The sequence below is a fragment of the Herpailurus yagouaroundi genome, unplaced genomic scaffold, assembly GCF_014898765.1.
Source record: "Herpailurus yagouaroundi ecotype Mexico unplaced genomic scaffold, PumYag 29, whole genome shotgun sequence".
Classification (NCBI taxonomy): Eukaryota; Metazoa; Chordata; class Mammalia; order Carnivora; family Felidae; genus Herpailurus; species Herpailurus yagouaroundi.
In genome coordinates, this window is record NW_024412377.1 from 117,551,143 (window position 1) to 117,578,415 (window position 27,273).

Below are 27,273 nucleotides of genomic sequence, written 5' to 3' on the forward strand. Positions count from 1 at the left end.
TTTCTTTCTTTCTTTCTTTCTTTCTTTCTTTCTTTCTTTCTTTCTTTCTTTCTTTTTTAGATTGTGTCTCAGAGGCCTAGGAACTAATTCTTTTTTTTTTTTTTTTAATTAAAAAATTTTCTTAACGTTTGTTTACTTTTGAGACACAGGGAGTGAGAGAGCACAAGCAGGGGAGGGGCAGAGAGAGAGGAAAACACAGAATCCGAAGCAGGCTCCAGGCTCTGAGCTGTCAGCACAGAATCTGATGCCGGCCCCAAACTCATGAGCTGTGAGACCATGACCTGAGCTGAAGTCGGATGCTTAACCGACTGAGCCCCCCAGGCACCTCTCAAACAGCATGTTTCTCTGGGTAAACTGTCAGTATTGCAAACTCAACCACAAACACATGGATGGATTCCATTGTTTCAAGAATTGTCAAGAAACGTCCAAACTCACTTATATGAGACAAAGTCCCTTTTAGAATCTGGCTCCTGTGCTCCAGCCATATAGAAGCGCATGGGGTCCCCCACATGCTCCCTGCACCGCCCCCCTCAGCCCCTGGCCGCTTTCTGCTGTTTGTTTACCTGAATCAGAGCTCTTTTACCACTGTACTCAGAAAAAGCAGATTCATCCCTCACCCCACAACTCCAATGTCACTTCTTGCAGGAAGCCTTCCCAGAATTTCCAATGCTGAGTCAATGGCCCCTCCTACATGCTTTGCATGGAATACTTCTTCCATCATACATTTGTCATGCTTACATTTATTTTTTTCTCCAACTGGATCATAAACTCCTTGATGTCAGGGATGGTTTCTAGATTAATGTCAAATTCCATTCCATAGGCTCACAGGGCTTAATAGGCAGTAAATGAAAATCTAAATGATATCAGGAGAATTTCTGGTGCATTCACGAAGGTTAATCCTAACAGTATATACTCAGAGCATTAATAGTGTACCATCACACACTCTCGGCAATCCAAAGCTCAAGGTAAATCAGGTAGCAGGCTCTTGCTCCTTCTTTCAGACTTGCATCCGTGAGCATCAATTATGTTTTGACAGGCAAAAAGGGGACAATGAGAAGCCCTGACAAAAGGCGAGACATTTGGGTGGTGGCAAGATAAGCAAAATGATTTCTTTGCCTGAATTTATGAGGGCTCGGTGAGAAAAAAAATGATGCAGGTTGGACACTTCGGGCATCACTTTTCATATTTATCAAAGACACGTATCATTATATCCACCAGCTTTCCCATGAACTACCTTGGAGCTTAAAGAATAATCCTGAGATCAGAGATACTGATCTGTATCTGATAGATATACCGTATACTGATATTGATACTGAGTATCAGAGATACTTTGATAGCCACTGTGCTAGAACATACAGAATATAAAGATAAATGAGATATGGTTCTCTCTGGGATGGAGGGGATAAGAAAGGCTCATAAGGAACCAGGTCAGAAGGACTACAGTGGTAAAGGGGAATATTTACTACTAAATTCAGAGGACTATGAGGAAAATATAGGGCAAAATTTAAAAAGGGGGGATTTTGACATAAAAATAAAGTGTATAAATGAAGATTCTGAGTACATAGTTTCCCCAAAATGTGATGAGGTAACTTCATAAAGTAAGCTTTACACCCAACGTGGGGCTTGAACTCATAACTCTGAGATCAAAGTTGCATGCTCTACTGACTGAGCCAGCCAGGCGCCTGATGAGGTCACTTCTAAGTCACTACAGGGTAAACCACAGTATGATAACATTGTTTATTCATGTAGCAGAAGAGAATGAAAATAAGCCCTATGTACTCTATTAAAATTCCAGATAGAACAAGTTGATGTTTTTTAGTTCTGCAACTTAAGCACTAGTTTCTTATCTCTTTAGCCTGCTCAAGTTATGCTAAACATGAAAGAACTTACTCTATTTCTTTCATTTTAGGTGACCTACACTAAGGTTAAATTCAGTGGTTATGCTCAGAATCACCCGGGGGGCTGTAAACACCTTGGGGCTCAGACCTGTGGTGCTCGGACTCCTGCAGGCAGGCCGAGGCCTCTGTCCAAAAACTAACAGAAACTTGTAGTACCTTCTGATGTACAGTCATGTTCAGAAACACCATGCTGGCACTGTCCACCTCCAAAGATGTCAAACTGATTTTAAACGATGAACCTCTTAAAAGCTTATTTATGAATGAAAAGTCTTTTGAAAAATACAACATTTACTACTTTTGACAAAATTCTTTGGCTAAAATATACATGGAGGACTCATACAACCTCCCTCTCGTTAGCAGGTCACTAATGAGTTCCTTCTCTCTTGTTCTTCATCATTCTTGATGATCACAGTGTCTATGTAGATGTGCCATCAAATCCCTTAGCACTCACTTCCCTGAATTACCTCCAATCATCTTTCCATCTATCCACTCCCATTATTTCCTTGGTCCTATTTCCTGATTGTTCCTTTGCCATTACAACAGCCCGCCTTTGACCAACCTGACCTTCTCTCCAATCCAGTTCCAAAGCTGACACATGTAGCACACTGACACCATCAATTACTGACTTTGTCACCTTGCATTTCTACATCAAAACTCTCGCTCCTATCCTCACTTCCCTTCCACAGCCATTGTTAACATTCCTTGTACAAATCTTTAATTCTCTTATTCCCTTTGATTGTACTCATTAAAACCCCAGTATCGGGCCTTGTTGAGATGAGAACTGGGTGTTGTATATAAGCAATGAATCATGGGAATCTACCCCCAAACCAAGAGCACACTGTATACACCGTATGTTAGTTAACTTGACAATAAATTATATGAAATAAATAAATAAATGAATGAATAAATATTCCTTCATGTTACAAAACAAACAAACAAACAAAACAAAAACCAGTATTGGTTAAACCCAATTCCCTGATGCTTCTCACCTACAGCCAAGCTCTTGAACTTTGCTAGAAACAGACATAAGTACTATTGACTTCTCATTTAAATTCATGGCTACAGGGACTCCTGGGTGGCTCAGTCAGTTACGTGTCTGACTCTTGATTTCGGCTCAGGCCTTGATTTCACAGTTCGTGGGTTTGAGCCCCACACTGGGCTCTGCACTCATGGTGGGGAGCCTGCTTGGGATTCTCTCTCCCTCTCCTTCTCTCTCCCCCTCCCCCACTTATGCTGTCTCTGTCACAAAATAAATACATTAAACTTAAAAAAAATTTAAATTCTTGGCTACTATCGCAAGCCAGAACCAGTGTGCCAAGCCATAGCATGATGCCTTCCCTAAAAGGACTACTTTGCGTTTCTTCATTGCCCCTCAGGTCTCTTCCACTTCCTCCCCGCTCCCCACTTTCAGTTGATTACTGAATCTCCTTACTTCACAAAGACAAGAGAACTATCTACCACTAAGTCTATACCAACCTCTCTATTTCTGTATCCATACTCACAGCTTTCCTTCCAGTTATACTGGATGAAAAGTCCCTGCAGCTGCCCCAGACAACTGTTCTCCTGAGGGCTCTGGATTTTATCTCCTCTCACCTTCTCATGGATTTCTCTCAGCCAGGTATTTCCTTCCTTCTCCTACACTATCTCCTATACTCCTATCTCTTTCTACTCCTCTTGTAAGAGGAATGATATGATCGAGTCTCTTGGAAATACCTTCCTTGATAGACAGCCACCTCCACTTATTGTCCCATTTTACTATTTTCCTTTGCAATAACACCTGTGGATTGGGTTGTTAATAGGTGAGAAATTAGGGGCGCCTGGGTGGCGCAGTCGGTTAAGCGTCCGACTTCAGCCAGGTCACGATCTCGCGGTCTGTGAGTTCGAGCCCCGCGTCGGGCTCTGGGCTGATGGCTCAGAGCCTGGAGCCTGTTTCCGATTCTGTGCCTCCCTTTCTCTCTGCCCCTCCCCCGTTCATGCTCTGTCTCTCTCTGTCCCAAAAATAAATAAACGTTGAAAAAAAAAATTTAAAAAAATAGGTGAGAAATTAGAAACAGTGTCTCCATTCTCCTCTTCAGCCCATTCTAATGAGGCTTCCGTCCCCTCTACCTCCTGAAATTGCCTATGCCAAGTACATTGATGACCTCCAGCTTGCCAAATCCAGTGGGTGCACTTTTATTTGTCATGTTTCACTTCTCAGTGGATGGATCGTTCCTTCCCTTCTGACATACTTGGTTCTCGTGGCTTGCAAAAATCCCCTTTCTCCTGGTTTTCCTTTTGCCACAGAGATTCCTCCTCAGTCTTGTTTGCTGGTATCTTCTTGGTTCCACCTCTAAATGCTGAGATTGCCCAAAGCTCAGTCATACATAAACCTACTTTGCACTTAAATGATTTCATTTAGTCCTGTGATTTTAAATATATATGTTTTTATATATAAATATATGTATATTAATAAAATATAATAAATATATATTATATATATAAATAAAATATATATACTATATATATCTGACATCCATCACTGACCCTGGAATTCTGGATTAATAATGTACCAAACTTGCTGCTTGATGTTTCCATCTGTATGTCTAACAGCCATGATAAATATAACATGCTTTAAAGAGAACCTCTGATATTTACACACGTCCCACATAACCACCCAAACCCTCTTATTTCAGAATTCCTTACCCTAGTACCTAGTCCATAGTTCTCCCATTGTAAAACTGAATATCTTTATATCACTCTTAATTCTTTTCTTTTTTTAACTCATAACACCGGTCCTTCAACAACTCTTGATAACTGTACCTTTGAAATGGAATGATTGAAAACAGTATGGTGGTTCCTTAAAAAATTAAACCTGGAAACTAACATATGATCCCACAATTCTCTTTCTATGGGTATATACCCCAAAGAATTGAAAAGCAGACTTGAACAGATAATTGTATATCTGTGTTTATAGCAGCACTATTCACAGTGGTCAAGATGTAGAAACAAACCAAATATCCATCTATGGGGGAATGGATTAACAAAATGTGGTGTATGCATACAATGGAGTTCAGCTTTAAAAAGGAATGAAATTCTGATCATGCTACAACACAGATGAACCTTGAAGACATTATATGCTAAGTGAAATATGCCAGACACATAAGAAGAAACATGGTATGATTCCACTTACGTGAGGTACTTAGAATAGTCCAATTGACAGAGATGGAAAAGACAACGGTGGTTACCAAGGGCTGGGGTGAAGAGAACATAAATGTTAACTTATGTTGAATGCATATGGAGTTTCAGTTTGGGATGATGAGGAAGTTCTAGAGGTGAATGTACTCTGTCACTTGAAAATAGTTAAAATGATAGCTTTTACTTGATGTATTTTTTGTGGACAATAAACTTAAATAAATAAGTATTATCATTCCCATTTCCACTGCCACCATCATCATCTGTCAGTTGAAGCATTGCAGCAGTACCTTCTTCTTGCTTCTCCTATTGTCTCCTGACGATCCACTGACCACATACCACCCAGAGTGGTGTTTTTCATTACACACATGTTCCCTGCACAACATTCCCTGGCTCCCAACCTCCATGGAATAAAATCCAAACCATTTACCTCTGGCATATATGCCCTTTACGTGTTCTAGCCCCGCACAGCCCTGAGCTACACGTAATAGCATCCTCTCCCTGCCACACACCATGCTCCAGCTGCACTGGTCTGGCCTGGTCTCCTTTGCACAGATGGCCCCCTCTGCCTGCAGTCCTGTTCTCCTAGACCTTCACTTGGCTTGGCGCTTCCTGTCATTTCAGATCTCTGGCAAAACATCATCTCCTCCAAGGTTCTTTCCTGACCACTCAATCTACAGGAGCCTTCCCTCCGTCCTTATCTCTTCACCTCCATCTTATGTTCAGCACAGTACTGTTTTCTTATTTATTTATGGTTTTTCTACCTCCATTGGAATGCAAGTTCTCTGGGAAAGGATATCTTTTCTGTATTGTTCAATGCTATAGCTCCCAGGCACATAAAAGTGCTCAAAAGAAAGCAAGGGCTTAAGTAAATATTGGTCATAACAAGTCCCTTGCCTTCTCAAACTTCTGGAATAATAAACCATACATCTCTTTTCCCCTTAAGAAGAGAGAGAGGATGGGTGGCTGGGTGGCTCAGTTGGTTGAGCATCCCCTTCTTGATTTTGGCTCCGGTCATGATACCATGGTTTGTGGGATCTAGCTCCCAGTAGGGATTCTCTCTCTCCTCTCTCTCTGTCTCTCCCCTGCTTGTGTTCTCTCTCTCTCAAAATAAGTATTTTTTAAAGAATAAGAGAAAAAAGCCCCTTTTTTCTATGCCCGATGCATCATAAATACAATGATCATTTTTGTATACTACAGTAAAGAGAAGAAAGAAGTGATTTCTGCAGTGTCCATGATTTCAGAGAGGAGCTACAGAATTTGGGGGTGATAAAATTCAGGTCTAGGGACACACACATTCTGTAGAAATTCTTCTTTGTGTCTTGATTTGATGAAATAGAAAAGGCTGAATCAGCTGATGCCTACTGTGGGAACTATAAATAGTAATGTAGAAATACAATGCTCCCTGTGGCAGGGTCCAAGGCGGAACTGATAGATCTTCTGTTCTCACTTGAATGACTTTACAAGACATTAGTAGAGCTTAATAGGCTAATTACATCCCTTCACTGCACCTACCCTGGAATCAAGTTGTTCACCCTGCAATCCTATATGGGGTATTGTGAGAACAGGGAGCAAGAAAATCAGTGTATCCAAACCACAATCAACCCCTTCAGTGACCATGGCTTTCTGACAGGTCTAGACTTCGGGTTTCATTCTTTGTTACATAATGAGCTCTTAGATTGAGTCCTCTCTAAGTTCTTGAGTGGGAAAAAATATTATACATACGATTCTATAATATATTATTTAAGACATCACACAAAGCCTATTGATCACATAAACAGACCTATGTTAAGAAACAAGTGAGATGGGGATAAAAGGATGTAAGGGATGATTGTAAGCAGAAACATGTAGTTTAGAAGAGGCGGCAGAAGTGAAGAGTGCTGGAATGAGATTGTGGGTCAGGTACATCCTCCATTTCTTTCTTACTAACTGGTGGATTCTATTTTATTTTAATTTAAATTTCATGTTTTTTAGGGGCACCAGGGTGGCTTAGTCGGTTGAGTGTCAGACTTTGGCTCAGGTCATGATCTCGCAGTTTGTGAATTCGAGCCCCGTGTTGGGCTCTGTGCTGACAGCTCAGAGCCTGGAGCCTGCTTCAGATTCTGTGTCTCCCTCTCTCTCTGCCCCTCCCCCCTCATGCTCTGTCTCTCCCTCTCCCTCTCTCAAAAATAAACATTAAAAAAATTTAAATTTCATTTTTAAATTGAGATCTAATTGACATACAACATTATATTAGTTTTAGGTATATAACATAATGATTCTATACTTAGATATATTGTGAAATGATCACCACAATAAGTCTAGTTAGTATCCATCACCGCACATAGTTACAGTGGTTTGTTTGTTTTCTTACTATGATGAGCATTTTTAAGATTTATTCTTTAGCAACTTTCTGCCAGTTTTTTTTTTGTTTTTGTTCAACTCCAGTATTTCCCACAGTTTGTTCGAGGGAATATGAGTTACAAATATATTCTGTAATAATAAATATATGTGTATGTACATATACATTATTTGCATATTCATTTTGGGTGTGCTGGTTTTTCATAGATAGCACTGCTGTTCATTTATTCATTTCATTAATATATAATGCAATTATATATTAATCAGGAGCTGAGGGCAGTGATTTTACCATCCATAAAAATGTGATACAGGATCCCTTTTTGAATTTGTGTTTGTTTTCTCAAAGTGCCGTTCAGGATAATAGTACACTCATCATATCTTTCTTCTCTCAGGTGTCTTCTCCCATGACTGCTGAACTTCTCCATTGTCCATAATAATTTAGCTTATATGTCCACTTAGCACAACACAAGCTAGAGCACTAGACCCCCATCCCAGCATCTGACTCTTCTCCAATCCCCACAACCTAACTGACTTGTCAAGGCATTCACCCAAGGAAGATAGGTTTCTCTGGTAATGGGGAAGGGCAGTAGGGACCAGATGTTAATGGACCCTTTGGTGAAAAAAGATGACAGTTCTTCACTAGAGACCAGTTGAGGGAGTTTCAAATAAGCATTTAAGCCAGCCTCTCAGAAAGAACTTCAATAGTCAGACACTTCCAAAGTTGGTGTGAACTATCACAAAATCTTAAAATGTGATGTGGATATTGTCACGGAGGCTGGATAAGTGTTTGGCAGCAATATAGCAAGGGTGTAGTGCAGCAGAGGAACTAACCTTCCCACCTGACCTTTCAAAAACCTTTGAGCCCTGACCTTCTGTGAGCCACCCAAGCTTCTCACAGAGGTTCCCTAAAAGCCAGCTCCCTGACTTACCTACAGTCATACAGCTCATAAATGTCAGAGATTGCATTTAAATTTCATGGTTTTTCCACTATTGCTCACTCGGTTATTTTAACTAGGAGGGCAAATAGGTTCCGAGCATGAGGCCAACTCTTTAATTACAAGTGTCTGTGCTGTTGAAAAGGAGGGCCTTTGAGGAGGGTGTTTGAGAAGAGTTGAAAATAAAATTTGTCAAACTGGTCTACTTCCCATGAGTAATAGAATGGTTCTAGCTGCCATTTATTGTCCATGCTGCGGCAGCAACTTGATAGACAACGTATCTTTTAAAAATTTTTTTTAAATGTTTATTTATTTTTGAGAGAGAGAGAGAAAGAGAGAGAAAGTGGGGAGGGGCAAAGAGAGAGGGAGACACAGAATCCAAAGCAGGTTCCAGGCTCTGAGCTGTCAGCGTAGAGCCAGACACGGGGCTCAACTCATGAACCACGAGATCACAACCTGAACCGAGATCAGAGGCTTAACCAATTGAGCCAGTCAAGTGTCCCTAGACAGAATATCTTTTATTGCTCACAACAGCCCCCTAACTTAGATATTACATCCATTTTTGCAGATGAAGAAGGGGTAGCTCAGAGAGTTTAAATTACTTGCCCAAGATTATATGCTAGAGCTGGGGTATGACCAGAGACTGTGACGTGCAATCTTGGTTTATATCTTAAATGTTTATATTTTACTCCTCCTAAGGAGAGAGAAGAATGTCCTCCTATACCTGGGGGGTCTGTCATATGGCTCAAATTAGCCTGCAGCAAGTTTAATTTTTTTTTCATAGTTTCTATTGTATATTTGAAAATCATTTATCTTTTCCACCCTACTCTAGAAGTTACCCATACCTCTTTTAATGTAAAAGTAAAGTTCTTCATGTCTTACTGTGGAGTAAATCTGTTGTTCTAGGAAGGTGAATCACGCTTATCCTGATGGTACAGACTCAACAGTACAGATCCTCCTGTTTGACAAGTATACCATCCCACTCACTGGAGATTTTTAGCCAACTTGAGTCCTCATAGGCAGAATGTTTAATGACAAGGATTCTTGCCTTGCTGCTTAGCATTAGTCAATGCTCATTCACTGCCATTATTCAATTTGATTCACACAGATAGAAACCTGGGTCATATTTACCCATTCTACAACCAGGTAAGCTAGGACACAGTGTTAAGGACCTGAATCAAATCCCCCAACTATAGTGGCCGGCCTGAACTTGGGTCTCCTGGGTCTTTGCCTTAATCCAAAGAGATTTTAGGGAAAGAAATGTACTAGTAAGAGGAAGGGAAAAAGTGTACCAAAGTAAGAGAGACCAAAAAGTGTTCATCTATTGATCATAACTGTCATGAAGCATTTTTTCTTTTTTAATGCTTTTATTTATTTCTGAGAGAGACAGATCATGAGCAGGGGAGGGACAGAGAGGGAGACACAGAATCTGAAGCAGGCTCCAGGCTCTGAGCTATCAGCACAGAGCCTAGCGTGGGGCTCAAACCCACAAACTGTGAGATCATGACCTGAGCCAAAGTAGGATGCTTAACTGACTGAGCCACCCAGGCCCCCCGTTTGTGTTTAAGTTAAATAAAGTAAAGGAATATTCATTTCGAGGCAAAAAGCAATTTGCTCCATTTCAGCTCCAGAGCTGAAAACATCCTCTCTGGCCACAGTCATACATGACCGGGCTAGAATTCAGGCCCAGGCCACCTGGTGCCAACATCTCTGCTCTTTTCTACCCTGCCACGCTGCCTAGCTATAGGAGATAATGAAATTTGTCCCATCTTCTTCCTTGATAATCGAACCCCAATTTGGCAGTAACACATCCAGTCCCAGGTAGAGGGATGATTGGCATAAATAAATCATGAGAATCTAGTTCCCCTGTCACAGCTTCCCTTAATTTGGGGAGGGGCCAGTATGGTCAATGAGACCTAATACAGATACTACCGTAAGGGCCTTCAGAAAAACTTTAGCTTCTTCAGTAAAAGATTATAAACAGACTTCTGAGACTCAGATGCCTGGATCTGTAAATCGCGAACAGTAAAAATTCTGTAGGGTTGCTGTGGAGATTTAATGAGATGAGGCATGTAAGCACCAAGAACATTAGTCTGCACATAGTGATTATTCAACCGTCAGAAAACATTGAGCAAATGATTAGGAAACGTCCAGTGTAGGAAGGACTAGATGGTTGGAAAGTGATGTTAAGCTGATGAATAGTTGTTTTCAACTATCACCAAACCAGCAGGACATACTGATGGTGCTAGATTTCATGTAATGCAACACATGAGAAACCAGGATAAGCCCTTCAAGTGCTTTATCCTGTATTATCCTCAAACAACCTTGTAACGTGGGCACAATTATTATCCCTGTTTCATAGATGGGACCCCCAGAAGCACAGAGAGCTGACTAAGCTGCTATTATGAGAAGAGTCAGGACTCCAGTTCAGTTTACCTGACAACAGAGGTGAATATTCGAAATACTTCATAAGGAACAAACATTGGCTAATCAGAATAGGCCACTGACCAGTAAGAATCTTGGAGGCCACGATTAAGGACCAGTATTGCAGTACCAGCAAGTGATGACTAAACAGAAGCCCTGTCTGACTTAAGGCCTTAAAGCTCCCATGGGCAGCAGCAGAATCACGAGGCTGTCAATCAATAGAAAGAAGAAGTTTTTGATCATCAGGTGTGTCTAAACATGAAACGAACTACTTTATGTAGCAGCGAGTATCCCATTTCTGAAATGGGACCAAATCCCATTTCTGGTTAGGAAGACAGTTTCTTGTTGGGGACGTTGCAGAAAAGTAGCTGCCTTTGCGTGGAAGTAGGACTTGATTTCTAAGCTAACCTTCGCCTCTAATATCCTATGGTTTGGCCTTGAGTTGTTGTACATCTGTCTGGAAAACAGTCTGGCTTCCCTTCATTAGCCACTTCTGTTTTCCCAAGCACTATAATAGTAGCTTTTCATATTTTTCTGGCCGTATTATACATGACATGATTCAAGCTATTTTACAAATTAGAAAAAATCTCAGAAAAAGTATGCCAATCCATTATCTACAGAGTGAGCAACTTGGACTCCTAATCTGCAGGCTCTTTCTTCCCTAATATCTAGAATAGTTAGTGTATCCCATTCTTTACCATTTCCATCCTGATTTTCTTACTACTCACTGTGAATGCCGTACTCGTATCTCCAAACGGATAACAAATTCAAATATGTCCTCCTGCCTCACTGGCTTTGTATTTTCTCTAAAGTACAAATAAGAAGTAACAGTGAGCTATGGTGTTTTCTTGAACATGCTGAGCTGATCGGGCCTTGGCTCACCTGTCTTCTTGCTTCTTGAACCTCTCTCCCCTTTTCTCAACTGTTCCAGTCACAACGACCACTGTTCCACTCCAGGACAGAACAGATTTCCACCTTAGAGCTGCTTGTCCTGCAAGTATGGGTTCAGAGGCCACCTGTGGACTAGTCTTCTTTGAGCACCATGCTAATGCATAAGGCAGCCTCTACCCCGAAGGTGTACTCTCTTAGATCCATGGTTCATTTCCCATTGCACTAAAGGCAATCTCTAACTAACATGATTATTTATGTATTTAGTTCCTTGCTTTTTGTCTCCTCAACTAAACCCTGAGCTCTAGGAGGACAAAAAAAAATATATTTTTATTTTCAAAGCTCTATTCAAGAGCTATGTGCCTGGCATACAGATAAGTGATCGATACTATGTGTTAAATGATGAAAGCTTCCAGAATGCTTTGCACCAACATGTGTGTAAGCAAAGTAAAATTTAATTTGGACCAAGTCACAGGTTGCATATTAATGAAACTCTTAACCTTATAGAAATTATTAAAAGCACAGTTCAGGCTAGTTAAATGTTAACCTGTAAATGAGCGGTTCTCTGCCTTTTTCACGTGGGTTTTCACAAATGGGTGGTCTTATGTGAGAAGGTTAGTTACAAAGCTCCTTTTGAAATTGCCTGATGCCTAATACAAAGAAGGCAGATTCTCCTGTTTTTGCAATGTGTTATTCATGCTCATTCATTATTTGTTAGCTCGGGAGCAGGTGCTGAGTAGAACATATCAACCTAATACCCTCATTACTTCACTGCCGTTTTGTTTTTGAGACTCAAGTGGCCCTTCTGCTGTGAGAGTTACAAAAAGAGAACATTTGCAAGGCTTATGGTCTACTGAAGAGAAGATACACCAAAACAAAAAAAAAAGGCACTTTCTTAACCATTCCACACAAAATGGCCAACTGAAACCAAAATCTGTGCTCCCACTGCAACATCAAATATGTATATATATGTATATATATATATATATATATATATATACACACACACACACACACATATAGTTTTTAATGTTTATTTTTGAGAGAGACAGAGAGAGAGACAGAGACAGAGAGACAGAGCATGAGTGGGATAGGGGAAAAGAGAGAGGGAGACACTGAATCTGAAGCAGACTCTGGGCTCTGTACTGTCAGCACAGAGCCTGACATGGAGCTCGAACTCATGAACCATGAGATCATGACCCAAGCTGAAGTCAGATACTTAACTGACTGAGCCACCCAGGTGCCCCTTTTAAAAAATTTTTTAATGTTTATTTATTTTTGAGAGAGAGAGAGAGACAGCATGAGTTGGGGAGGTCAGAGAGGGAGTGCAACAGCAAATATCAATACACTGAAAAGAAAGCCAATATCAGGGGCAACATATAAAAGTATTCAGTTAAGCAATCATTTTTTCGACTTGTAATTTTCTCATACTGGACATACTACTTTGACAAATTGAAAAAGATTTAAGGGTGCCTGGATGGCTCAGTCATTTAAGTGTCTGACTCTTGAGAGTCAGGTCATGATCTCATGCTTGTGAGATCAAGCATGTGTGTCAGGCTCCATGCTCAATGTGGAGCCTGCTGAAGATTCTGTCTCTCCCTCTGCCTCTACACTGCCTGCACGCCCATGTGTACTCTCTCTCTCTCTCAAAAAAAAAAAAAAAAAAAAAAGGAAAAGATTTACCATCCCTTATAGAAGCTTAAAAAGCAAAACAAAATACCTTGGGCCAGAGAAACGTTATAAGAAAGCCACAGATAGTCTCTGCGCAACATAAAATAATTTACCATATACTAAAGCTAATGGATTTGACTTACTGAATATTCTCTTGGGTTACCCTAATTTCACAAGCAATTTTAATAAGTTTCTTTTATCTTGTCTTCAATCCCTTGTGCATGTGTGTGTGTGTGTGTGTGTGTGTGTGTGTATGTGTGTGTGTGTATGTGTCTGTTTAGAGAGAGAGCAAGCATGTGAGTGAAGGAGAGGGGCAGAGGGAGAGCAAAAGAGAATCTTAAGCCGGTTCTACGCTCGATCCCATGACCCTGGGTTTATGGCCTTAGCCGAAATCAAGTCAGACTCTGAATGGACTGAGCCACCCAGGTGCCCCAATCCCATAATATAGTTGAAGCAGTTTATCAAGAATGAGGATAGAAGCTGTTCTGAGAAGTACCTGCTACATGCGAACACTGAAATTTGAGCAGCTAAGAAAACTATAAAAACATACTTAGTTTGCTAAGGCTGCTACAACAAAGTACCACAAACTGAGTGGCTTAAAAAAAAAACATCAGAAATATATTGTCTCAAGTTCTGGAGTATACAAGTTCAAAATCAAGGTGTTACCAGGCCCAAGCTCATCTGACACCTGTAGGTGAGAATCCTTCCTTGCTTCTCCATAGCTTCTATTGGTTTGCTGTTATTGGCAGTCTTGGGCCTTTCTTGGCTTACAGATGCACCACTCCAGTTCCCTATCTTGACATGGTGTTCTACCCGTGTCCTTCACATCATCTTCCCTCTCTGCCCAGATTTCCTTTTTTGATAAGAACACCACTTACATTGGACAAGGGACACCCTAAAGAACTCAATGTCACTTGATTACCTCTGTACTCTATTTCCTAATAAGGTCACCTCTGGAGGTACTCAGATTTAGGATTTCAACATATCTTTCTGGGGGAGATACAACTTAACCCATAACCCATACCAACTAAAAATGTGTATCAAAACCAATGTTTGTTGCTACTGGGTAAATAGCAGTAAATAGCTTATCTGATCTTGAGGATATCCTACTATTTTCATATGAGTGAAAATAAAGGAGCCTACATTAAGAGCAAGGTCTTCAGATCACACAGTCCTACTTTTGAATCTGGCCTTAGTACACTAACTATATGATATTAGGCAAGTTACTCAACTCCTTCATAGCACCGTTGACTATCCAATTAGACCAAATATACAAAACACTTATTATCACGGTGGCCAGTGGTATGTGAACAATAAGTGAAAGCTCTTCATAAGTCATTAAGAAGATGATACATGTACTTTGTAGTACACATTAAATGGTTAAAAACTGTCGGTGAACAGAAAGGAGTAGGCACCTTTTGAAATTAGAAAAACACCTCTCTAGTTGAGTCACTCCCATAGGTTTCAGAAAGCTGGAGATGTCACTAAGTTGGCAAGTTCATTCATCTGTCACTCAGTGATCATTGACTAAAATGATTAGCTTCAGAAAGATCTTAGTTTTTTTTTTCCTATGCACTATCATCTTAAGAAAATAAAATGTAACTTCCAAGATAGTACAGTGTGTGTGAGTTAGACAAAAAGGGGAAATCTCAGCCAAGAAAGCTCTGCCAGTAACAAACTAAAGACCTTGGTTAAGACAAATACTTTTGGTTCACAACTCAACTGCAAATAAGACCTTAATTGATGAGTATGCTAGTAGCTGTTTATCACTCCTCATTGTCACAGGCTCTTTAGACAGTGCATTTTGGTCATGCCGCCTTCTTGGGGATAAATGACTGTGTGGTAGAGAGCAAAGAAACAATGAGATCACACGTTGAAGAGCATCCTACCAGGGCTAAGAGGAAAATCATCCTAGACCCTTAGGTATGAAGGGACCATTCCTGATCATTTAGTCAAACCTCCCCACATCTTCCTTGACAAGGAAGTTTGGGGCTATGTTTAAGGTCATAGAAGAAATTGGTGTCAGAATCTGGTGCAGTCCAACTTCTTTAGAGGAAGTATGGTGGACAGGCTTTATTGTGATTCCCATGATCCCCACTTCCTGGTGTTTACGTCTTGTATCATCCCCGGCCCCTGAGTGTGGGCTGGTTGTATGGCTTGCTTCTAACCAACGTTATGTAGCAAAGATGATGAGATGTCAGTCCTGTGATTGTGTTCTATTATGTAATGGTCATTCAGTGTTATATGCTCTGCCTTTCTAGCAGACTCACTCTAGAGTTTTGCTCTCCTCACTGAATTTGAAGAAACAAGCTACCATGAGTCCTGCAGCCACAAGGAAATGAATTCTGCCAACATCCTGACTGAATTGGAAGTTGACCCTTCTTTTATTCCTACTTTAATATATCTGTAATCAGAGATGAAATGTTTGCAACTCTTTGTCCTTTTGTAGCTATCTATACAAATTGCCTAATTAGAGTTTTATTGCATTCCTATAGGATTCAGAAAGTAGGGAATATATATAGAACTTGATCAGACTGGGTGGGATAATTTTTACAAAGAGGAAAAAACAATCAAATATTCCCTCACAAATGGTATTTTGATCCATGATGACTTATTCTTGAATTTTCCTGTACAATTCACTTTATTAGTGTGGATTTGTATTTGAGTTGTCTTTAACATCTGACCAGGGAGTGAACACAAATTTGTCTTTGGACCCTAATAATTACTCTCCATCACATTATTCGTTGGAGAGACTGTGGCAATCAACAAATCAAATGGTACTATCTTCATAGGAAGGAATGTAATGAGTTTTATTTTCCATGTTTTCTTAATAAAAGCAAATAATCCCTGTGTCTACATTTTAAAATCTTCATTCACTGATTTAATGTAAGTTAGGGAGAATACTGAACTAGAAACTGGCCATATTTGGAAACTAATGCTGATTTTCAAGCTATCCTCATGGAAGATGTTTGACTTCTTGCTAATAAGAAAATTATCTAATTACACAATTCAAAATTAATGGTTATTGTGCAATAGGTGTCTTTCACAACAACTGCAGAAAAGAAAGTTTCTAAAATAGAGGACAAGTAGCTAAGTATTATACATACTTAGGAAACTACAAAAAATTAATGTCTGTGGATTTAAAAAAATCCACAGAATACAACAAAACCCCCTTTATGTCTCTCTGGGAATTTATGAAAGAAACAGGATTAATGGTATTAAAAAAAATAAACTAGACTGCTGGCAGTAAAGTCAACATGAAGAAAAAATTAAAAACAGAGACCATGCTATGTAAATCAGGGAGATAAGAGTGTTTTTATTCAGCACAGTACAGTTCCACTTATGTGGACTGGACTCTTCTTTCTGCTTTTGTCATTAAAATCCCTTTAAAATCCTCTGAACGCTCAAAAAATATTGTTTTGAGGGCACCCCAGTGGCTAGGTTGGTTGAGCATCCAGCTTCAGCTCAGGTCATAATCTCGTGGTTTGTGAGTTTGAGCCCCGGGTGGGGCTCTCAGCTGTCAATGCAGAGCCTGCTTCAGATCCTCTGTCCCCCTCTCTCTGCCCCTCCCCCTCTCATGCACTCGTGCTCTGTCTCTCTCTTTCTCAAAAATAAATGTTTATTTAAACAAACATTGTTTTGTAACCCAAAACATCATGTCGTCTAAAGTACTTCAGTCTTTCTCACACATTTTAGCTTCTAGTTGTATGCTGTTCTCTCGTCATTTGGTTCCCTGTGTCCCATCTTGGCCCATGCAGCCAGAGTGTAGACTTAAAGGCAGGGGCCATGCCTCACCTTGTACCATGCTCTCCTCAGAGCCACAATCATGCTTACCATCAGCAGTATGGAGAATGGTTAAGACCTCTGCATTTCCTTCAATGATGCCTACCTACACTTGCTAGCCATATGACTTTGGGCAAGTTACTTCGTCTGTCTTCCTAAACCACAGTCTCCTTGGCTGTAAAATGGGGGAAAATGACATCCTCAGCCTCCTGGTTGTGAGCAGATGAAGGAAAATAATTCACAACATGTGTTCTGCAGACCACCTGGTCCCCAGGAACCCCTAAGTAAATGACAGCCCACTGCTACTCTTCCACACATAGTTGCTGACTGCTGTGACTAATTCTAATCATCTACCATGTCCAGAAACAAAATGATGGTTCCAGTCTGAAATTAGGAAGTCACATATTTTATATATGCAGATGGGGTTTCCTTGTCTTAGGAATCTACTGAATTTCATTGATATTGTTTCCTTCATCCACACTGTAATAACTCGGAATTCAGGATGGGTCTTATAAACAATTTTCTAAGTAGCCGAAAGATGTTTTGCCTTGTGATCTTATATTCCATCAAATCCAGTGTAAATTTTATGGATTCTTTTAAAGGAAGATTTTAAAAAGAGAATTGAAGTGCTCACAAGCCTTCTCTTCTTCTATGTTGCTTTCACGCTTTTAACTCTGCCCCATGAGCCCTTGCCTCAGAGTGCCATCATTATGATCCTTTTAACGCCTTAGACAAAGGAACACTGTTTCTCAGTCTTTCGTTGTTACAGACAAATGTTTTTCAAGCCACTTGACAACATTTCAACTTGATATTTGGTACTCTGGAGGCAGAAAGCCACGGTTAGTAGAGCACTCTCATAATTAACATGTTTATTTGGTCACTACTGTCTTGAAAAGCCTTAATGATGTTGATGTATGTCCTAATTTTTTCCCAGAACATTTATGGATTTTGCCTGTTGCTCAAGCATAATTATTAATAATGACTCCTTTTATTCTCAGGAGTACCCTGGTTTGGATGACAAATGATGTGGATACCCCATGTGACGACTAAGGTAGGTCTGAAATTTTTGGCTTTAATACCTTGTATTTTAATTTGTCTTTGTTATTCACAAACCTGGCTTTTAGTCAATCATTTGTATGGTCTTGGCAGTGTTCATTCCCTTCTATTTTTGCTGCATGCTGGTTATACAATGAAAAGCAAAACACACATGGCTTAGCTCATGAAGTTTACAGTGTAGTAGAGCCGCAGATATTCATTAATTATACATAAAAAAATGTCACAGCTCCTCAGGAGAGGTACAAAATGCTACGGGTACCTATAAAATATAACACACGGGAGGTGGGGTGGAGCCTTACAGGCAATGGAAATACACCTGGATTATTTTCTGCCCCTAAGAGGATGTCATTTTAATATAGTGCTCAAAATGTCACTGTGTTTGCCTTGCATTCGTTTACCATGGTGAGGGGACACTTCAGTACTAAGAGGCTCTTCTCAGGACAGGCATGAAGGAGTAATTTGTGTGTGTGTGTGTGTGTGTGTGTGTGTGTGTGTGTGTGTGTGTAAAGGGCAAAAGGCAGAAAGTTAATTCTTGGTTTCTATTTAAGTAGTAAAATGATGATGGGAGCAATAAAGAGCAAGGGAGAGAAGTGAAAAATAGCAATGTTTGGGATTACATATAATTTTGACATTTCTGGTTTATTTGTTTTTCTCCTGGATTTCTTTTGGAACACTTTTTTAAGCATAGGGCAAAAATGCTCCAAGAATCTTGACTTGTGATGACAGATAATGAAGCCCAGAGAAAGAAGGCACAGAACCCAGATTCAAACAGGGGAAGAAAAAAGTTAAAAGGTGCTCATAGCCATGCTGGCTCCCATAGTACCTGTCTCCTTCCTGAGATCTAGAATGTCAGCACCCCAAGCCGATTGTGAGTTGGAAATTCGGGGTCTGCTCGCCCAGTTCTGAATGAGCACAAATTCTCTGCGAGGGACTCTTTAGACTACAAATATGAAAAATTTCTCCTCCGAAAGAACTGAGGGACCAGAAAGTCAATATGGGAGAAAGTCTGCTTATGAACAGGGTTCCCAGTTACTGACAAAACACCAGGTGTGTTCATTTACTTCCAAGACCCTACATGATTAACTGGCCTGCTTTGTGTTTATCTGTTGCCTGAAGAGCCCATTTCCAGCACAAATAGGTCCTCAGAAAGACAGGAAATTAAACAATGGCTGTTTAAGTATACAGGGCCAAAGCCACACACACACACACACACACACACACACACACACACACAGACTGTTCCATAGTGCCTGCATAGAGAATGTATAAATTATGATGATACATCTTAATCCCCAGGCTCTGCACTAATCCAGATAAATTTTAGATAAACATCAACTTAGTGGTTGGCAAATATTTTATCTAGCCAAAGTTTTGCTAAATTGTAAAGACATACTCCTACTTAAAAACTTAGCAAATTCACCAGAGATTAGAAGTAAGACAGTGGTGGTAACGTGTTGATTTTTCACTTAATGATGTATCCTTAACACATGTGTGTATTAATGTGTGTCCGATGTGTGTACACATCACATATGTAATTAATGCAAGTTGGTAGAGCAGACAGAGCTCTGACTTGGGGTTCAGAGACCAAGGTTTAAATCCTGGCAATGCCATTTGTCACTGGTGTGTCCTTGGCAAATCTTTGAGCCACGGTTTTCTCATCTGTATAGTGGAGATACTGCGATGAAGTTTGGTATCTTCCCTGCGTTCTCAGAATTTAATAAGATAATACATGACAGTACTCAGTAGTGCCTGGCATATAGTAAGTCATCTGTAAATTGAAGTTGCATTGATTGTGTTTAGGTTCAAAATTCACATAAATAATTGATGATATAATTGTGGGTTTATTGCTGGGTTTTCCATTCAGTTCCAGTGATCTTTGTGTCTATTTTTATGCCAGTACCATACTGTTTTGATTATTACAGCTTTCTATTAGAACTTGAAGTCTAGAATTGTGTTAGTTCAACTTTTGTTTTTCTTTTTTCAAGGTTGCTTTGGTTATTCAGGGTCTCTCGGCTATTTGGTTCCATACAAATTTTAGGACTGTTTGTTGTAGCTCTGTGAAAAATGCTGTTGGTATTTTGATAGGGATTGCACTTAATGTGTAGATTGCTTTGGGTAGCATAGACATTTTAACAATATTTGTTCTTCCAACCCATGAGCGTGGAATGTCTTTCCGTTTCTTTGTGTAATCTTCAATTTCTTTCATCAATGTTTTATCGTTTTCAGAGTACAGGTCTTTCACCTCTTTGATTAAGCTTATTCTTAGATATTTTATTGTCCTGTTGTATTGTTTTTGTTTGTATTTGTAAATGGGATTATTTTCTTAACCTCACTTTCTGCTTCTTCATTATTGGTGTATAAAATGCAACAGATTTCTGTACATTGATTTTGTATCCTGCGACTTGACTGAATTAATTTATCAGTTCTATTAGTTTTTTTGGTAGAGTCTTTAGGGTTTTACATATATAGTATCATGTCATCTTCAAATAGTGAAAGTTTTACTTCTTCCTTACCAATTTGGATTCCTTTTATTTCTTTTTGTTGTCTGACTGCTGTGGCTAGGACTTCTAGTACTGTGAAATGGATGGAGGTAGAGAGTATAATGCTAAGTGAAGTAAGTCAGTCAGAGAAAGACAAAGACCATATGATCTCTCTTGTATGTGGAATTTAAGAAACAAAACAACAAACAAAGGGGAAAAAAGGGAGGGAGGGAGAGAGAGAGAGAGAGACAGACAGACAGACAGACAGACCAAGAAACAGACCCTTAACTATAGAGAACAAACTGACGGTTATCTGAGGGGAAGTGTGTGGGGGGGGGGGGGGATGGGTGAAATAGGTAAAGGGGATTAAGGAGTGCACTTACGATGATGAACATGGAGTAATGTATGGAAGCCTTGAATCACTATACTGTATACCTGAAGCTAATATAACACTGTTATCTATCTAAGAATTAAAATTAAAAACATAATAAAAAATTCTCATATATAAACCAGATGAAAACTTAATATCTCCACATCATGGTTTTCTCGTATTGAATGTGGTCCTACTGCTCTGATCACTTATCACAAGTTATTATAGAGATCAAGTAAGATACTATATAAGAAATCATCATGAAAACTACCAATGTCTCTTTACATCACTAAATTCTATTCCTGAGACCAATATTACACTATATGTTAATTAAGTAGAATTCAAATAAAAACTTGAAACGAATAAACCAAGTTACCAATATCTTTACAAATATAAAGCATTACCCTTTTCTGTCCATTGTCTGTTTGAGTTTATAGCAACTTGTGTTATTTGCTTGTTTTCACTTGGCACAGATTCCCCAAATTAAGGAGATACATCCCTATATGTCACCTTTTGTCTAATGCCAATATACATTGATTCTGGTATTATTATTTACTAACTGTGACCTTGAGTGAATTAAGCTCAATGTGCTCATTTTTTTTTTTTTAACCTTCAAAATGGGGACAATAAACCTACCTCAAGGGACTGTTACAGGAGTTCAGTGAGGGTTACCTGTCATGTTCAACAAGGCCTTTGTTGACGCATCAGGTTGTGCATTCTCTCCTGCACATTCAGTACATTCAAGGCTGTCCCCTTGGACCCAACTGACCTGTGGATGATGCGCTGGCTTTGCAGATAGTCCAGGGCCATGGCCAGCTCACAGATGAAGAGCTTCACGGTGTCTTCCTGGAAGCGGACATTCTGCTGCAGGTGATAACGCAGGTCCCCACCCAGCAGGAGGTCCACTACCATGAACATGTCCTCCTCATCTTGGAAGGAGTACCTGGAATAGAATTAGAAATGAAAGTGTATCGAATACATTTACACGCTAAAGAGGCCCAGAGGCAAATCACACCTCATAGGTCAGAACAGAGTGTTCTTGACCGAAGAGTTCAAGCTCTGGGAGCAGATGGTCTATTGCTAGCTCTGTGACCCTAGACCTTCAGTTTCCACATGTAAAAAGGGGAATAATAACAATATCTACCACATTGATCATAGTAAGGAACAAATATAACATTTAATGTCTCCTGCCTGACATATAGTAAGCACTCAGTAACTATTAGCTTACAAAGCTATAAAGCCCAGGAAGTAAAGAAAACTCCACTCATCCACTTACCAGGAACAATCAGATCCTAACCACACTATTGCAGTAGGTCCATAAAATATGAATTACAAGGCGTCCTGGAACCATTCTCATCCCATTTTTCCACACGATCAACTTCATTACCCAGCAACATTATAACAAATCAGGTACCACATTAATGATAAGAAAAATATATAAAAGGGCAATAAAAAAGTAAATGCATGGTACAAGGAAGTAATTCACTCAGTCTTTGGGATGGGGAGGTAAGGGAAAGCTTCTCAGCAGAAGTAAGACCTGAGTCACATTTTGAAGGATGGTGACAGTAATAACCACAAAATAAAGCCAGTGCCACTGATGTCTCCATTAAGTCACTTCCCCGGGGCAGGTGCTGAAGCCTTCTACAAGTGGCACCCCCAAAATGCTTCTACAAGTGGCACCCCCAAAATGGTCCCCAAAATGTTGGTCCTAAGCTCCTATTTTACAGATGAGGAAATCAAGGCCCAGTAATTTGCACAATGTCAAACACCTAACAATACATGGTAGAGGTGAAGAGTTCTCCGGGTCCAAAAGTAAAATTTGACAGAGAAAAATAGCCCATATTAAGCACAGGCATGGAAAGGAAATAGTGTGAGTGGGGAAAAGAAAATAGTTTGGGTTTGCTTTAACAGCAGGTATGATGGGGCAGCTTGAGCCTAGAGAGGAACACACCGGGCAGATCCCATGACAGGTGCCTGTAAATGAGGCTGTAGGTGTCAGGATGACATTGAAGAGTTTTAAGCAGGACATAGAATCAGGCATGGACTTCACACTTGAAAGAGCATGAGGTGGAGAGTTCGAAAGAGGAAATGAGACACAGGAGAGGGGAACCGGCCTCTGCTGTTTGCCAAGAGCCTCTTGTAAAAATGCGTTCCTGCTGCTATGATTTGTTTTGTTTCCTTCAAAGCACAGACATGGTTTCTAGGCACAATAAAACTCTCTGTATCAGCACTGTTTTGACATGTTTCTTTTGACATAATGTCACTGAGATCACATTTCCAAGTTTTATTTGAATCAAAGAAGTGCCTGCTAGCAGTGCCCAGGGATGTGGACTAATTCCTAGTGACAAATTCTTTGCTTAGGAAAGAAATGTAGAATATTAATCACTTGAAGAACCGTACTTAGTATTTTTTATTCTTCATAACATAATGATCATTGTGCTAAAGGAGGGAACGTGCAAGGAAAAGAAACAAGAGAAACTCAATGAAGCATTAATCTGAGGCAGTAACAATTCTAATGGAGACTAAAAGTCTCTCATGCTTACTGGTCCAATGAACAAAATTTTGTTTACCACCGAAGACTGATTCACAAAGAAGATGACAGAAATTAAGCCCGTGGGGAGGGAGTTTAGACAGAAACACAGGAAGTGCTTTGTAAAAATCTGACAACGAATACTTTTTCATATTGTCTTTTGGAAATGATATTGTTTACCTCAGTGTCATGACTTGCTGGTCATCCCTGCTGTAGGTTTAATGAGCACCAGAAAAGATGCCTGGATCCCTGCCATCTGGTTCACACTGCTTCCCACTGCACTACTACACATTGTATTTGTTGTGTTTTATAGGTCTTCCAGTAAGTAACGATGTGCTAATTAACATCTAATCGTGCCTGGGACCTGCTGCACCTTGGGCTGCTCTCAGTTAATGAAACAGAAATGATGATCCCTCATGGGATATGAGCAAGTCTGTTGGGTTAGGAGGCAAGTGGGGTAGGGGTGGTAAGATGGGCGAGGCCTGGGTATCAAAAAAAGGAGAAGAGAGCACTAGCCATAAACATAACTAGGTGCCAAGGGAAACAGCCTATATGGACAGGCTAGCACACAGGTCAGCTGTTGACTGTTCGGCTCCCCATGGGAGGCAGGTGGAGGTGAGAAACCGAGCGACATACCTAAGCACTCCTCTCCCATCACTCTGCTTAACTCTAAGTAGGGGCGATGATATTATTAAATTCGCCCTGATGAACAAACTGCTTTTACGGAGACTTGAGTTATTTTTATTTCAAGAACAGACTGATAAAGGTGCCAGGCATGGCGAGTTAGCAACAGTGTTCTACTGTGCAAGGGATTATTAATCAAAGAAAGAAGAAGCCCAGGCAAGAGGCAACGTGCTTCCTTTGTCCAGTATGAATATAAATTTATTTAATCATGGAGTCAGTTTGGCTGTTAAAAATCATCTTTCTCGGGGCGCCTGGGTGGCTCAGTCGGTTAAGCCTCCGACTTTGGCTCAGGTCATGATTTCACAGTTTGTGAGTTCAAGCCCCGTGTCGGGCTCTGTGCTGACAGCTCAGAGCCTGGAGCCTGCTTCGGATTCTGTGTCTCCTTCCCTCTCTGCCTCTCTCCCACTCGCGCGTGCGCACGCGCTCTCTCTCTCTCTCAAGAATAAAAATGTTAAAAAATTTTTTTTTAAAATCATGTTTCTCCTGCAGCATATGAGATCTGAAGCCCTTCAGACAGATCTTAAAAACTCTCAGAGAAAGGGAAGATAAGTATTTGATTTTCCAGAACCATATCCAGGAAAATAGGTGGGCATGATACAGTTTGGTGATAACTAGAATATGCAAGTTCATATCGTAGTCTGGTATTTATTAATAAAAGAGTGAGAGCTTTCTTATGCCTTACCCATTTATCACAGAGACTCGCTGTTGCATTTTTATGACTTTCATTTCTTAGCCGACAGCTCCAAAATTATTAAGTCTGGTCCCAATAAATGTGAAATGCATTGCAGGGCACTCACTGGAATAAGTGCAGGGCACTACACTGGAATATGTAGCAGAAGGCTACCACCTAGTCAGCCCTGTTCCATCATGTTTGACCCAGACAACTACAATAGCTCTTCCTAGGTCTCTCTGTACAACCTTGGACCTCCCCAATCCATTCTCTACACCCTAGTTCTATTTTTATGTCATGAGTCTTGCATCATCCCACCTCATAAAGCCCTTTCACCTCTTTCCATGGTCTGTAGGATCCTGCATGGTCTGTCTCTGTTTACTTTTTCAGACTTCTCTTTAGATCTTTCTCTTCCATTCCTCCCCTACTAGTTCATTCTCTCTTCAGCCTTAGAAGACTGTGATGTTGTGTGGCTCGCACCTATCTTCATGATGTTGTCAGTGGCCTGGTTCTTTTCTCTTCATCTTTCACCCTCAGCCCAAGTGACACTTCTTGCAGAGACATTTCTGACACTCCATATTTAATCAGGTCCTCCTGTTATATACAATACCATATTCTTGTTCACAGAATTTAGCATAATTTGAAAATATTTTCTTGTATGCTTTTGAATTGAATGTCTTCATTCCCATGGGGCGCCTGGGTGGCGCAGTCGGTTAAGCGTCCGACTTCAGCCAGGTCACGATCTCGCGGTCCGTGAGTTCGAGCCCCACGTCAGGCTCTGGGCTGATGGCTCAGAGCCTGGAGACTGTTTCCGATTCTGTGTCTCCCTCTCTCTCTGCCCCTCCCCCGTTCATGCTCTGTCTCTCTCTGTCCCAAAAATAATAAATAAACGTTTAAAAAAAAATTAAAAAAAAAAAAGAATGTCTTCATTCCCACAATGCCATCAGGATGCAGTCCTGCTTTTACTCATCCTTGACTCCTTAGTACCTGGACACTGCCTGAAATGTACCCTCTATAAATAGTTGTAGAGAAAAATAACAAGTTAATAAATGAACTGAAGAAAGGAAGGAGATAAGGTTAAAACACAAGTTTTGGGTGTGTCTGATATACATTCCCTAGGTTCTATTTTTAGAAATTAGCATGGTTACCAATTAAGTTCAAAGAAGTCACTCATATGCCTAAAGGTGTCTCATGGAAGCCATCTTGAGGTAAACTGGAATCTGAGCATTGGAAGAGATCTAAAATATTTCCAATGCAGTGTTTTTCAAATTGTGGCTTAACCCATTAATGGGTTGTGAAATCAGTTCTGTGGGTTCTAACAAGCACTTTTTTTGAAGAAATAAAGTAGACTGTAAAGCATAGGAAAAAAATGTTGTTAACATGGACGACTAAACATTGTCTATGAAACTTTTGTTTTTGTGAATATAATGTGCGTCTCTGTGGGTATATCTACTGGGTTGTAATGAAAAATATATTTCTTTCTAGGGGTTGCAGTCAAAAAAGTTTGAAACATGTGACCCTAGGAAAACCTGCTGCTTAAGGCCAAATCCCTATTCAAACTCTACCTGAGCAAGGGTCAGTTCTGCTAGCATTATCTAGAAAAGCAAGGGAAGTGAATTCCTGACATTAGTTATCACTTCTAAAAGTTCTCAGGTTTTGGAGAAAAAAAGATAGCGATTTATTCATCAAAGGAAGAATTAATTAAAAACACAAAAAATACAGTTAGAAAATATGTGTCATTACGGTTGGGCTTAAATATCACATGTGAATTTGGAGCAAATCTGTTAAATGAAACAAACTCAGAGAAGATATCTGCACATTGGTAGTAATTTTACGTACCATGTGGCAGAGTATATTAGATATGATATTTGTAAAGTAATTAGCATAAAACATGGCACATAACATAGTAGTAAAGAACATGGCCCTGGGGCCAGACTGCTTGTGTCCAAATCCCAGGTCTTCCTCTTAATGTCTTTATAACTGGAACAAGTTAGAAAAGCCCTCACCATCCCCATGTATAATGGTACATACCTCATAGGGATATCGGGAAGATTAAGCGAGTTAATATATATTAAGTACTTAAAACAGTGCCTGGAAGATAGCTTGTAATGGGTAACTGTTAGCTCTTATTTTAATTACCTTTCTCTTTCCATCCATGAATATCAAATATAGCTCTGGTATGAAGCAGATTAATTTTATGCAGCTGTTTCCTATTATTTTATAAGAGGCAATTATATGAAGACATTTACTGCCAATGGTCTAAGCAACATGGTTCCCGTTAATTGAACTTTTACTATGTATCTGATACCATGTTAGGTACTTTGTGTGTTAATACATTTAATTGTTACTACAAACATATGAGGTAAATAGTAT

General features: G+C 40.0%; 1 protein-coding gene across 2 annotated transcripts in view; it reads right to left on the reverse strand.

Annotated features, from left to right (window-relative positions):
- Positions 1 to 27,273, reverse strand: part of STK32A (serine/threonine kinase 32A) — a 144,602-nt gene that overhangs the window by 56,570 nt on the left and 60,759 nt on the right. For both annotated transcript variants that reach the window (XM_040453516.1, XM_040453509.1), the window contains exon 5: positions 21,786 to 21,959. In XM_040453516.1, the coding sequence (XP_040309450.1) occupies positions 21,786 to 21,959 (174 nt within the window). The remainder of the gene's footprint in view (positions 1 to 21,785; positions 21,960 to 27,273) is intronic.